This window comes from Pieris rapae, chromosome 6 (assembly GCF_905147795.1).
Source record: "Pieris rapae chromosome 6, ilPieRapa1.1, whole genome shotgun sequence".
Lineage (NCBI taxonomy): Eukaryota > Metazoa > Arthropoda > Insecta > Lepidoptera > Pieridae > Pieris > Pieris rapae.
In genome coordinates, this window is record NC_059514.1 from 543,034 (window position 1) to 557,174 (window position 14,141).

Genomic DNA, 14,141 nt, shown 5'->3' on the forward strand with positions numbered 1-14,141 from the left:
AATGAGTTATGAGACCACCTAATTGCACTTTTGAATTCCCAAGTCCCAACAGGCCCAACGCAAACATCAAACTCTCAAATGTTCTATATTCTATAATCTGCTCTTGAAGAGAGAACAAAAATGTCAATCGCGCAATCTGTCAGAGCTCAGTATAATATCGTTCGATTTACGTCAAAAATCAAGACAATATTGAGTTTTAAAATAGATTACAATAATTATTTTCTATGCATTCTAATTTGAACATAACTTTTTGCTTAATGTGCTAAAAAAGTGTCTTTATAGAGCAGACAGCATGTTTTTATGACATTATTCAACCCTAAGTAAATTGCGAAGAGTTTTGAAAATAAACGTTAAGAAATGTTTGCGTCATAAACAAAACATTTTTGTTTACTATTTTCAGTTTTTGTGAGATGTCTAAGGCTGTACTTATCCCGGAATGCAACAAAGACTTAGGGGGAGTTAAAGGAGAGTTGAGTGTCTCTCCCAATGATAAAAAAGACGGTGCCATTGGACTCTTAAGTAGGCTGCTCCGTTTTGATGCTCTAAGTAAAAGGCAGGGAGCACCTGGGAGTCCTACATCTGATGAACCACCGACTACTTACTATGGAGTGTATATACCTTGCGAATTAAAGAAAGGCCCTGATGAAGGTAACAATGATATCTTTAAAGATTACTAAAAAGTAGGTCAATGTGCTACTGCAAGATAATTTTTATCAGATATCAGATACACAAAATAGAAATGTTACCACTTGTTTGTTAACACAGGATTGAAGAAAATTCACTTATGTTAAACTCATATCTGTAATTTACATGAAAAGGTTTTGTCCTTCTATTTCAGAAGCTCTTCATGTATACAAAACTAAGTCAGAGGCTTTAGAATTAGTTCGAAGGTACAAATCGGCTAGGTTCAAGGTATTTAGGAATCATCAAGATGCCGTATCTTTTGCTTTACGTGGAGCTGAATCTAATGAGATTCATGAAGGAAATGTTAACTGTAAGTCTTCTTTTTATATTTATTCTTTCCTTTCTTGGCATTTATGTTGTTACTGTAGATAATATATTCATATATTGTATTGTATTCATATCTAGCAACCTCCCTATCACATGGACAATCATCCTGTATAACATTTTTTTTTTACTAATACTCATAATAGGTCCATTGTGCTTAATGTCCTGGCTCATTTAGCCAGTATAGTTTCTTCCATAAGCACAAGTCTCCTGGGAACTTTACAGGCTTCATGCAGTGACCTCACTGCTCCAAGGATATTGTTTTGCCACAGTCTCACATTCCAGGACTATGTAGGTGACTGATTCCTCTGCTCAAGTGGCTGTCTGTCGCACCTACAACAAAATTGAAATATCTATTAAATTTACACATCATTTTTACATTATAAGATAATGTTCTTCATTATCAAATTATAAAATAAATACTATACAACTCCTTAAATTTTTGTCAATGAAACAACTTATTTCACACATTTTTTTTGTAACGGACAATGAACAATATTATTTAAAAAGGTCTCAGCCAGATGTTGTTCCAGAAAACTGTTAGTGCGTTTCTACCAGCGTGTAGATTAAGCCTTAGTTTTAAGATATTATTTGTGTACTTACATAGATTTACATAACTCCACTTCGAGATTAGCGTCGGTGGTTGACATCGAGCCATTGTATGTTTATAATTATAAAATTATTTTATAACATTATTTCAATCACAACATTTACTTTAATTAATTTTGCTATTTAAAAAGTTATTATGATTTTATACATAACTATCAAGAAAAAAAATTGAGATTTAATAATAAAATATTTTAATGGAGTAAATATTATATTATTTAAACCAAAGATTGCCAATCTTGTGAATGGTTTCATAGGGGCAATTCACATGAATAACATCATCATAATAATCAGATTTTTTACATATTTATGTAATATTCAATATAACCCAATATACTTTGTTACTTCAGCTGTCATGGGAGAAAAGCCATACCCATTTAAGGCACCATCACCCCAAGATATGGTGACACTCCGCAAAGCTATTGAGGCAGGGTTAACTTGCACAGTACGAGATAGAGTTTGGGACAACCCTAGATACCTGGTTAGCAGTGGCAATACTCCAGCAATTGTTCAGGTGTGTGAACAGTTTCTAAAAAAAGGGTTTTTTCTAAGCCACAGATTCTTGTTGTTGTCAATGTTATTAAATAAATATAGTGATATATTAAAATGCATGTCAGCGCTTGTAACTTCCAGTAGCGCCTCATTATCCTGGCTTTTTTGTATGCAAGTTCTATTATTTCTCATAATATCCATAGCATTGATTGAGAACTCACTCCTACTATCAATAGTTAGTGTACAGGCACAGTAGAGTTTCGGAGTCATTTAAAAAAAGGTTTAAAATTTCTAAGTAATAAAGTCCACATTAAACTTAAAAATATGCATGCAGAGGGATGTTTTTAAATTAGAAAATATTAAATACAAATATTAATACTTGAATTTTCAGACAGTGACGTAAATAGACTTTTCTCTCTCAACTAACTCAGAATTTCGTTGTTTCGTACGAATTGCAAACGACCTTGGATTGTGGATACATTAATTTGTACGATAATAACTCAAGTAATGATACATATAAATAAAATTTAGAAAGAAATTTATGTTTATGACTGCTGTATGAGTTTTATTTGTGTGTAGAGTTTGGGTGGAAAGAGAACGGGGCGGCATCAACGCAATCTAATATAATTCTTATTTGCCTTATTTAGTATTTTCATATCAAACATAATAAAAATTGGCTCAAATTTAATTTCAGGAAGGATCCCGTTACAACGCCTTACACGTAGCAGCAAAATCCCTTAACGCTGAAATATGCAACCTTCTTTTGACAACAGTGGGAAACCCCGCCTTTGTGCAAACCTTGTATGGCGCTGATGCCGAAGCGGATTCTTGTAGGGTAAGAACTAAGATCACTTCACAGAACAATATTATTGTTATTTTTTTAATACTTGTTAGTGATTAAAAAGTATTTGATAACGAACCATGAGACAAGGCTAACATATTTTCCCACAAAGACAGGGCCAGCAGAAATTAATTAATTTATTCTACATCATTTTTTTTCTTTACAAATATTACTAATTCGATAGAACGACACATTATTATACACACAAAATATATTAAGATTTATGAAAGGTAATATACCTTTTATAACTAACAAATAGGTCCACCTCAATAGAAATTTTGTTCCTTACTTGTATTACTCGCGTAAGGGGCGCTTCGTTAACCAAGCAATAAATATAAATAGCAATTCCTATACATATCAAACTGGAAGTGAGACAATTTAATACAGGGCACTAAAACCACATACATTAATTGATAACCTTATATTTTATTCATGTTTTAGGCTGGACATATTGGTAATAAATTTTCATATGAAAATATAGATATACATACAAATGTCTGTTAGATGGTTCCGTAAAATATCTTTCGCCATATATAATTGTTTTACAGGAATTCGCGGCCATTTTAGTGGACCGCTACCTCAACACACCGGACAAGGCGATGAACGAGACTCCTCTGCATTTCGCGGCTAAATTCGGAGCCGAACACGTCGTCGATGTGCTGACGTCATTCCCGCAGTGCAACAAACTCGCCAAGAACAAGTATGGGGAAATGGCCAAAGATGTGAGTTTTTCCATTGCTTTTTGGGTACTTTTAAATTTTTATAGGGTTGTCGGGCTTCATATTAACAAAATATATTTACTATATAAAATAAATTATATAATGTTTTGTTAATATTTGACTTGACTGAAATTTTCATTTAACTACGAAGTTTATTAACGCTGTAATGAATAACCTCAGTATTATTTTTCCAATAAAAATGTCACTAAACATTACAAAGAGAATGTTATGGGAATAAAATTCATAACTTGAAAATTCACAAACTTAGGAGAACGCCGGACACCTGTTGACTAGAACGAATTGCTTTTTTTTATGTATTTACAGTTCGTTATCATATTATACATATATTACATATATACGTACGTTACAAAAACGGTACGGTTACGTTAAAAAAAAAAACAAAAAATTTATATAAATAATATTATGTATAACGAAAAATGTAAATCTTGTCCAAAGCTTATTTGAATCACAATTAATATAATGTAAGTAGTAGCTAATTATGAGAATGCTAATTATGAAAAAAGCTTTTAGTAAAATAGCTTCTTTTTATTTTTTCTCTTGATATTTAAATAAAGAGTTGTTACACCATTCAAATATTTTATTTTCCAACACATTTGATTCTCATCACAATTATGTCGAAGTATGCGCACGCCCATCGTTACATAGATGTAAATATATGTGTGAATCATTTTTAGATAATCTGTAACCGCGTCTCCAAGGCCAACTCGGAATTAGTCCGACGGATATCCGTAATGCTGACGGAGCGCTACTACGTGCCGGTGGTGCACGCGGAGGACGAAACGAGTCCGCCCACCATCGGGAGACCTTTCACACCGGCTGCGCCGCCTGTGAGTCGAGCTTTTTCTATATTGGTTTTCAATTATTTTAATACCAGCTGACCCGGCAAACGTTGTTTTGCCATGTATATTATTTGTAAAAGAACATTATCCGTTTAGTAAACGCCGTTGAAATCCATGAAAACAAAGGAATCAAGAGAAAACGCTTGCGGGAAGCGGGATAAATGTTCATAAAAGTAAAACAGCAATAAAAAAATGAAGGAACGTTAGAATTAGAAAATAAATAGCCTTAATCCATCTAGGAAAAAATTCGCATCGAATGGTGGTAGTTTCATGTCGATACGATCAGTGGTTTAGGCGTGATTGAGCCTCAAACGAAGACCATTTTCATTATATATATATAGATACAATTTTTACCGGATTGAAGCTATGTATTATAAACTTATAATTATTTATCATAATTTTAAATTATTCCGACGCTTAAATGTGTAAAAGCTACGTTAATAAAAGAGGATGTTAAAATACTAATATTCTTGTCTCTTATACCAGCGGCATATCTGTGAAGGTAAGTAGGTGATCAGCCTGTGCCTGACGAATAGTTGAATGAGCATCTAGACGGAGATTTGAGTGTACTCCTCCCTCAAAGGCCGGCAACGCACCCACTAAAAATGAGGGTCTATGGACTGCGATGACTGCCCTTTTTTTGGCGTCCCACAGGATCGTTTTCCCCCTATGATATAAAATTAGAATCCATTGCATACGCATAGGCCGGAATGGAAGTTACGACATCAGGGATGTGTACACATTTAACAGTCTTCTCTTATTTGTTGTAAATAAATCCCAGGCTTTTGATGTTTTTTTAAATGTTAAAAGTATATTCAATTTCTTGATTTTAAAAGAGAATGCTTGGAAATGTATCATACTCCATATTTTAGGATTTAAATCGCGATCCACTGTCACCTCGGTTCGAGATTCGGGCTTTCGCGGGTCCGATGGAGGCGAATGATGCTGAAAGCTTCCGTCGAAGGTGGAAAACACCTCCGCGATCCATCAAACCCAATTTCAGACTCAGGGATATGTCTAAGGGCCTCGAAGCTGTTGGAAGGTGAGTCAAAAAAAACTTTTAATTACTACTTTACGGGAAATAAAAACAAAGATTTTTCGTATTTATTGATGTATTATTAAAATGCCAACTTCATATATTTTTTTTAATGAATAAAAGAGCGTGAAAACATTACGTCACGCAAGTTTTGAAGATTTTTCACCATTTTTACGTAAAAGTCACAATTATTTTACGTAAAGAACCGGAAAGTCGCTAAAATCTCAAAAAATCTTTATAAGAGTTTTGATCGCGTGAAGATTCTTAAATTTTTTAAAGCGTAGCTTAATTGCCAGGTATCAGGTTATAGTTATAGTTATACTTCTTTTGGCGTGCTAGGGGAAAAGTTTAGAGAGTATATTGCGCGGGCACACCGTCACAGTAAACCGACACCATGAAGTTAGCATAGTTAACATTTTAAAATAAAAAATGTCCATTTCTTTATGTAGAAATATATATTTTTTTTTAATAAATTTTATTCAATAGAAGAATGTTATAATAAAACGTTCAATGAATTAAAGACCCTTTTTTTATTGTACGGAACGTCACGAAGATGCGCAGCGTTTTTGTCAAAGACAAGGGAGAGAACTATTTCATCTATTCTTCTTTAACCTTAGTAATAATTAATTCACAAAGCTTAATATATAATAAGATTTTTTTTCACACAAAATTCAAAATTTATTTATTCATGTAGGTATAATTTTCGGCACGGAACTTGGCAAGAGTCGTTAGATGCGCAGAAGTCGTTTTTTAGGTCTCTTTGGTGGTGAAGCGGGACGCGGGGTATGACGTAGCGCCGATCACAGCGCGCTATTGGTGCGTTAGTCGACCCTTGCCTCCCGCACCGCGTTTACATTTCGATTACACTTGCCGGCACGAAAGTTGTACCATTTGTTTTGTTGACTTTTTGGTACGAGTTCAGTTTTAAATTAAGTTTTGATTTTGTTTCGGTTTTGTTAATTGTTGTTGTTTTAAATTTAGTTTTTGTAACGTTTATTACAATGCCAGGACCAAATACCGTTTTACGCAGACATGCCAGAAAAATTTGATTAAAATACTAATTATATATTATTAAAATAATTTTTAATAATAATATTTTTTTTACTTAATTAAAAAATGCATATTATGTTTTATTTATAACACCTAATAAATGTCACGAATTCCTCTGCTTTGTTTATATACAAGATTTAAAATAAATGATGGCAATAACCATAATGACAATCAATAAAAGTGAACAGTTTTTGTTCCACTAAGTGTACGATGCGCGAACTTGCCCCCACTACGCCAAAACCTTGCCAACTACCGTGCCGGGGACTATAACAATGTACACTTATGAACGTCAAAAAAAGAAATATTAAATGAATTTAATTTTACATTTACTGCCAGTTCTCAAATCAAGGGCGTAGAACGGAAGAGAAGAACTGGCTATAAACTCTCCGCCACTCTTTTTAATCGCCAAGGTTTTTTTTACACAATGCTTGTAAGGAGCTGCAACACATATTGCTATAGCGCATTAAATTACGCCTACTCTCGCATCATATATAATTATCAATATCACCGCTCAACGGATTCTATTCCGACCATCATTTAATGAATTAAAAAAAATAAATTCGCAGGAACCTAGCCGAACAAATGAACGTGACATGGAAGGAGTACTGGCCATTTTTAGACACGTTCACAGACCTCCGGACCCCAGAAGGCCTCAATTTACTAGAAAACTATCTGAGCGCGAAATTCAAGATGTCCTCCTATATGGAGGCTTCGCCCCCGGAGACGCCCCTCAGCACGTCGAAAGAAGTGCTGAGCCCCATCTCAGATTTGTGCAATGCGATGAAATCGTGCAATTTGAGTGACAGGCCATATTGGAGCAGGACGGATCCCGTGAGACAGAGAATGTGTCGACAACCTAATGCGAGGTATTTATTCAAGTGTGTGTGTGTTAAGCTATTCACACTATATTCTATACCTAATCCTAATTAAACGATTATCTATTATTTAAGGCCTATTACAACTACAGCACACACGCATTACATAATTAAAACAAACATTGTTCTTAAAAAAAAATTTTATCACTGTTTCTTTTTTTTATTCTTTTTTTTCTGTGATTATTGTTATTTTGTTTGTTTCTGACTTTGCTTTTTTTGATCTCGTGGAAGCAAGTGATGGTGTGTTGGTTACGTTAAAGGCAAGATATAGTTTTAAAAGACAGCTGTAGTAATTATACATTCGTTAATTTATTCAAGTGTTTAGTTTGAAAAAACCTGATATGAACAACTCTTAATAATTTTCTTATATTATATATTTATTTTGTTAGTAAATTTATTTTAAAAATCGTCGCTACAACCTTTTTAGGTCTTGCTCTCAAGTTTCTGTATCTCTTTCATGATTATTTGTCAATCTAATACGCAAGTTGATCAGCCTCCTATGCCTGACACAATAGATAGATTTTTGGCTCTAAGACAAGCCGGTATCCTCAAGATTTTATAAATAAGATTTTTTTAACGTTAAATGCGCTCATAGAAAGAATGCCCATTGGTGCTCAGACCTCAAATGAGAGTGGCACGCTGAAACCAATATGCCGATAAAAAATTGTTACGAGTTTTCGAGCAAATGCATAAATATGTATAGATATCGTTTTTTATTTAATTAAATTTGTGTGTGTTTCACACAGGCCCACAACAAACGGGGAAACGTTCCAAATGAACCACACGGTCAGTCAACTGCTTTGCATAGAAAGAACCTGCCAAGTGTTCGCCAAACGCATTGCGGATGCGCTCATTTTCTCTCTGACAGCGGAACCGGAAGTCGCCGGCGACTCCCTCAAGTCGGAAGCCACGCACCTCCACAACACCATGCTGACCTACATGGACGACGAAAGGTTCAAGGGCATCGACTTCGCGTTGGCCCATTGGAGGCTCGCTCAGCTGGTCGTCTTCAAGCTGAGGCAGAGCATCGATTCGGACGACGTCAGCTCTCTGTTGGAATTTCTCGGGAGGACGAGGTGCCCCGACGACGACGTCAGCTCGGACGATGAGAAGGCGCATCGGAGGAAGACGAGGAACGCGATGGAGGCTCACGTGAAGTGCGTGTCGAGCTTCATCGCCGAAGAGTTGGAGGGCGAGGGGAGCAAGGGACCCGCGGCTTCGGACCTCGAGTGTGCCGACATTTGGAGTAAGGCGGAGAAGTGCAGGTAAAGTTCTTGAGATGGAAAATCCACTGGTTCCTGTCAACATTCAATAAAGAAAAGCATAGACTTCACTCATCCTTGCTTCTATTTTCCTATATGTTCCCGCTATCTCTTTCATTTTATTTTCCCAAGTTTCTGGTGGGCATCTTCTCTTTTTCATTCCCACTGGGTCATTTCAAGTAAGGGTCTTTTTGACCCATATGCCATCACAATGCGATAATGTGACTGGCCCATTTCCAATTTAACGTTTTTTTGTGTGTTTCGTCCGTTATTTTGTAAGACTTCGTATTTTTTAACTGTCCCTAATTTTCAAGCAAACTATAGAACACTCTGTCAACCTTATTCACCTACATTGTACAGGGGGCAAAGGGGCAGAAGGCTCATCTGATGTTAAGTGATACCGTTATGTTAGTTGTTCTAGAAATGCGCGGATCCTTTAAAAAATACTGAACCGATTTGGGTTTGTACTTTTTGGAAAGTTGGAACCAGATTTAATTGACCCTTTTATTAGTTTTAAATTGTTACAAAATATTTAGAGATAGCAATCCTAACCACGTGGATTTATAGCTTTTTGAGAGAAGATTGAATTTAAAATAAATACATATTATTCATTAAATTTGAATTATATTTTTTAACAATAATGACACAATCTAAAAATATATAAAATAACTAAGTACCTATTCTCCGAGATTTATTTAAATAAAGCTTTGTTCATATCATTTTATCATAATCGGATATATATGTGTCTGTATTGCTCATAATCCTTAACTGATTCTCCTTAACCTAAAAACAATTATAGTCTCATAGTACTTGCTTATTTGCTTACTTAATTTATTTCAGATGTGAATGGAAGATAGAAATGTTTGAGAGGAACAGTAAAAAGAACGCTTCGTTCAGAAAGAACAGGTCTATTCTCTCCAGTAGCCCGAAGAGTGACGGCTTCATTAGGAGATTAACTTTCGACCAGGATATAGGTATGTAGCTTTAACGATGAAGGCACCGCAAGTGTTAAATTGTTGGAGTCAAATAAATTTTGTAATAATAATGATACAGACAAACATTATGTATGTATGCGTGTCTCAGCGTTAGTTTCTGTTCTGTTAATTTACTCTTAGAACCTATTTTACATCTACCCACATAACAGCGTGTTAGCAAGTTAATATTAAAAGTGACCTAATGTGAAATGGTTCTTGGGTTTTGTTTCCGATAGATGTACTTGTCGAAAAAAAAAATTGCTAGTATAAAAATTTCTTTTTTAGGGATTCCTCTACTCATGCTCAGCTCTATGTAGAATTGGGGAATTTCCGCAAAAGAGCCTGACGCTGTCGTGGGGGATTCCCCGTCCCATACTCGAGTTCTTTAAAAAATGATCCATGTCCTTTATCATATACATTTTTGCTTATTACTTTCGTACGAGGTGCCAGTCAAGGTAGCTACGACACTGATTGAGATTACAGGGTTAATCGAACGATAACATTATTTTAGGCGATGGCAAGCTTCAAAACAAAGAAAACGTAGAGGAGACACAGAACATGAATTCGCCAGGAGGAGACAACGTTCCTACTGTTTTTACTGTGGACGTTGCCAAATGTCGAGTTGTGGATGCTGAGGTGAGATTACTGAACAATTATCTAGTGCCTTCAGCGTCGTTATAGATCTCCAACTATCCTTCTTCCTTTTTCCTGAAGGAAAACATTGTGAGGTACCCGCCTCTACTGAGACCCAAAAAGTTAAAATTTTTCAGGAACAAAAAGGCTGACAATTTTACTTGCTAAATGATCACAGAACATCACAGAAATATGAGGGCATCCAAGAGATGGACCGTCATTGCTTTTAGTTGAAATAATATTTTAACTTCTGTATTTTATTTTGGTTTCTTGATGTTTCATTGAATAAACCAAATGAGCTTTGGAAGTCCTATAACATAATGGTTTTAATAGTTTTGTCCATTGATGTAGATATCAGACGATGACTCTGATTTAGAAGAGGCCTATTTGACTGCGCCGGAGTCCCCAGACAGCTCCGACGACGAAATGTTTGACGCAAGCGATCGACCAATCATCGAATGCTTCATAAATGGGTATTTACAGTTATCTAATATATAATACCTATGTACCTATCCTAAACCTATGTTTTTGCTTGGTTGACCGTTTCGAGTTTGTTGTGTCTACCTGCATTTTTGTTACTGTATTTGTTTTGTGAATTTTTGTATAGGTACCTTCTGTGCGTTCTAGTCATAATTATTTAGTATTGTAATGTTTTTCTCAGTAAGCGAATTTTTTAATTCATATGAGAAATAAAGTTATTCTAACCGTAATACAATGAGAAATGTTTGTTGCGTTAAAAATATAATCTATGAGGTTATTACTTTGATCTGTGTGTATGTGATATTGTTTGAAATATTTGAGTTTTGAATTATTGAGGCTTCAAAATTTCGAATGTGTATGTATTTTTATTCAAAATCGGGTCAATATTGCGTTGCTAGAAGACACACGTCAATACAATGACGTTACTGTCAACTGCCATATGTCACAGAGCTCATAAATTCAAATTGGTTTAAAAACTTCAACACTAGTGGTTTATTTGTAATAGTGTTATTTTTCTAAATTACATTTCAACGTGAAAGAAAATCTTCGAAAACATTTATTATTATATATATTTATCTGTTTAACTTGAATCTCCTTACTTTGTGATTTAAGCGAGGAGCCAACAAAAATAGACCGCCAAGTATTCGAGGCGTTGTCAGAGTGTGCAATATCATCCGAAGAGTTTCCCAACATCTCCCGTTGGAGACATTGCGTTGGACTCTACTCGGAACAGGAGAGAGAAAGGTAATTCTTCGTCTTTTTGTATTACCATAAAACCATTTGTTTTAAATGGGTCAAACGTCTACAGGACGCCCATAAAGGCAGACACCGCAGCCCAGCAAACGCCATACAAAAATTTGAAGTGGCGATACAACCCTAGATATTGGCCTTAAATTTTTGTAGCTGTTTTTAAATAAGCAAGCAGGTGATCAGCCACCTGCGTCTGACACACGCCGCTGATTTTTAGGTCTAGGTCAAAGTTGTTTTCGATACAAGTCTATTGATTGACCTCGGATGACCATCCCATGACTGTGTATGATCGCGTAAAAATTAGTTCAGCAGTAGTAGTATAATAATAAACAGATACACAAAAGTCTTTTGTTTTCTATGTATTTCTTTCTACCTTTCGGAACTTACTGTATATATATATTTTTTTTTTATGTTTGAGGATACTATGTTTAAAATTGAATAAATAAACTGAAATATATTTCCAGTTGGCAGACATCATCTCACTCCGATGGCAGCGTAATATCCTCAATATCCTGGAGTATTTGCAATTCCCCCCGAACACCCCTGTCCACCCCCGGAAGGCCCCACACACCGGGGACACCAAACCGGCCCCTCACCCCAGGGAGCCCCATTTGCAGCACCCCACACAAAGGGATGTCATCGCCGGGGAGCAAGGAAGACAGAAATCCATCCTTACAGGTATACACGACTCCATGTTTTTAAATGTGTCTGAATAGGCCCAGACATTAGAAGTTAAACACTAGATACAGTAATATTATATGAGATATCAATAATTTAACCAATTTCTAATAATAATTAAAGTGGGTTGATCATTTTACAACTTAGGTAAGAAATATCTTCTAAAACCTTATATCATTGTTATACTACATTAAACCATTAATATAGTGGACACTGACAGTAGTAGCAGTGAGAGAGAGAGAGAGAGAGAGGTGACAGGTGACAGGTGACAGTCGCTGTCCCATTTACACAAACTACCGCCGAGATATGCATTGACTTTGCTTAATAAATATATTTTTGTTTCAGGTATCGAACTGGCTGCGGGTGACGGGACCGAATTCTCCTCGAGCGACGCTGACGAGTAAAAACGTCAGTCACAACGTCAGCTTTGGGTTCTAACAGCCCGCCTCGTTTACTTATTTTGACATTCATAATAATTTTTATTAGTTATTTTTTAAATCCCAAGTCTGCTACGTATTTTTATTTTATTGCCTTGGGTTTTAGGATTAAATAATATTACGGAAGCCTAAAGGAAAACTAATAGGTATTTTTGACAATCTCTGATTCTTCTTTGAAATAGCGATTTGGGTCTACATGGTGTTTAGTTTCCTTAGATGACGCGAATCTTGACGCTGTGTAAGAATTTAATGAAAAAACTATATTGTTAGTTGAGTTAATTTGAAATATTTGTTTTAATTAAAGAAATTTATAAACATAGTTTTTAAAATATAATATGACGTCAAGGGTTTAGATTGTGTTGAGCTTAATGTAACGGCAGAAACTAAATATCCTGGAAATACCCCATTTTGTAGTTTCAATTTTATCTTAATCTGCAGATTGAATTCACGAAGCTTTAATCTTTGAAATTGGTTTTGACAGTGTAGATTTCGCTAGGTTTTATTCTAATTCCACTTAATTTGTATTAATACGTGAAACGTAAATTTTTGGCAGTAGAAGAATTATAGCATTATTTGGTTTATAAGATTAAGTTTTTATTGGAAATTTAACATGGAACCCTTTTGACACTCGACAAAACCTAATGTTAAAAAAGAGAAATTTTATGCCAAAAGGTAAAATGTTAATAGAAAAAAATATCTAAATTTAACCCAATGTTTAAGAATATAACGTTTCAGTGATACTAACGTTAGTTGTAAAAGTTAATTTTAACAAAGTGACCGCTTATAGTACACATATGGCTGTGTTCAATAATTGATGTTGTATCATATGTGGGAATGTCCCATATAAAATACTGATACGACAATTTCGCCTTTGTGTACTCTAAGAACTTTAGGTAAATATAATCTCAGCTCCGAATACACAAACGCCACTTTAGGAGCTACTTTGGACTAAAACGAAACAGCTATATTTTTTAATATCTGGTTTTTGTGTATTCGGGCATCTTTATTTGTATTGTTGTGTCCCTTTAATTTTGATTTACGCGGTCGGTTAAAATATAAGTTTTGTGTTAAATATAAACCGTCGGCGTATATCGATCGGGTTCTATGTTCTGGTCAAATTTAAAAGTCAGAAATATTTTCATATACCTTTTTTAGTAGAAATGTTTTTTTTTAATTTCCTACGAAAAGAAGGAAATAGTTATTCGGTGCTCCGGCATCGGAAAAATGAGTAATAGCAATTTGATTGAACATAGCGCCCTCTTGCATTTCACAAATTTTATGTTAAAGTTAATCAGTTGACAATAATTGTTCGCATTCAATAGCATTTAATGTTTTTTTTGGAAATGACGAATGTCCCCCTCGGGGGCCCACAGATGAATGTTTGTACTTTTATAAAATGATGTATATAAATGTACGAAATAAATTATGATTGGTTTAAAG

The 14,141-nt window shown here is 35.0% G+C and overlaps 1 protein-coding gene across 1 annotated transcript; it reads left to right on the forward strand.

Annotated features, from left to right (window-relative positions):
- Positions 1 to 157: 157 nt before the first annotated feature.
- On the forward strand, positions 158 to 14,134 carry LOC110997201 (ankyrin repeat and LEM domain-containing protein 2 homolog). Its single transcript, XM_022265245.2, has 16 exons — positions 158 to 320; positions 401 to 648; positions 839 to 994; positions 1,965 to 2,128; positions 2,801 to 2,941; positions 3,496 to 3,669; positions 4,362 to 4,514; positions 5,399 to 5,568; positions 7,179 to 7,478; positions 8,234 to 8,752; positions 9,590 to 9,723; positions 10,235 to 10,359; positions 10,708 to 10,829; positions 11,449 to 11,580; positions 12,051 to 12,264; positions 12,610 to 14,134. The coding sequence occupies exons 1-16, from the start codon at positions 301 to 303 to the stop codon at positions 12,700 to 12,702; spliced, it is 2,865 nt and encodes a 954-aa protein (XP_022120937.2). The 5' UTR covers positions 158 to 300; the 3' UTR covers positions 12,703 to 14,134.
- Positions 14,135 to 14,141: the final 7 nt, after the last annotated feature.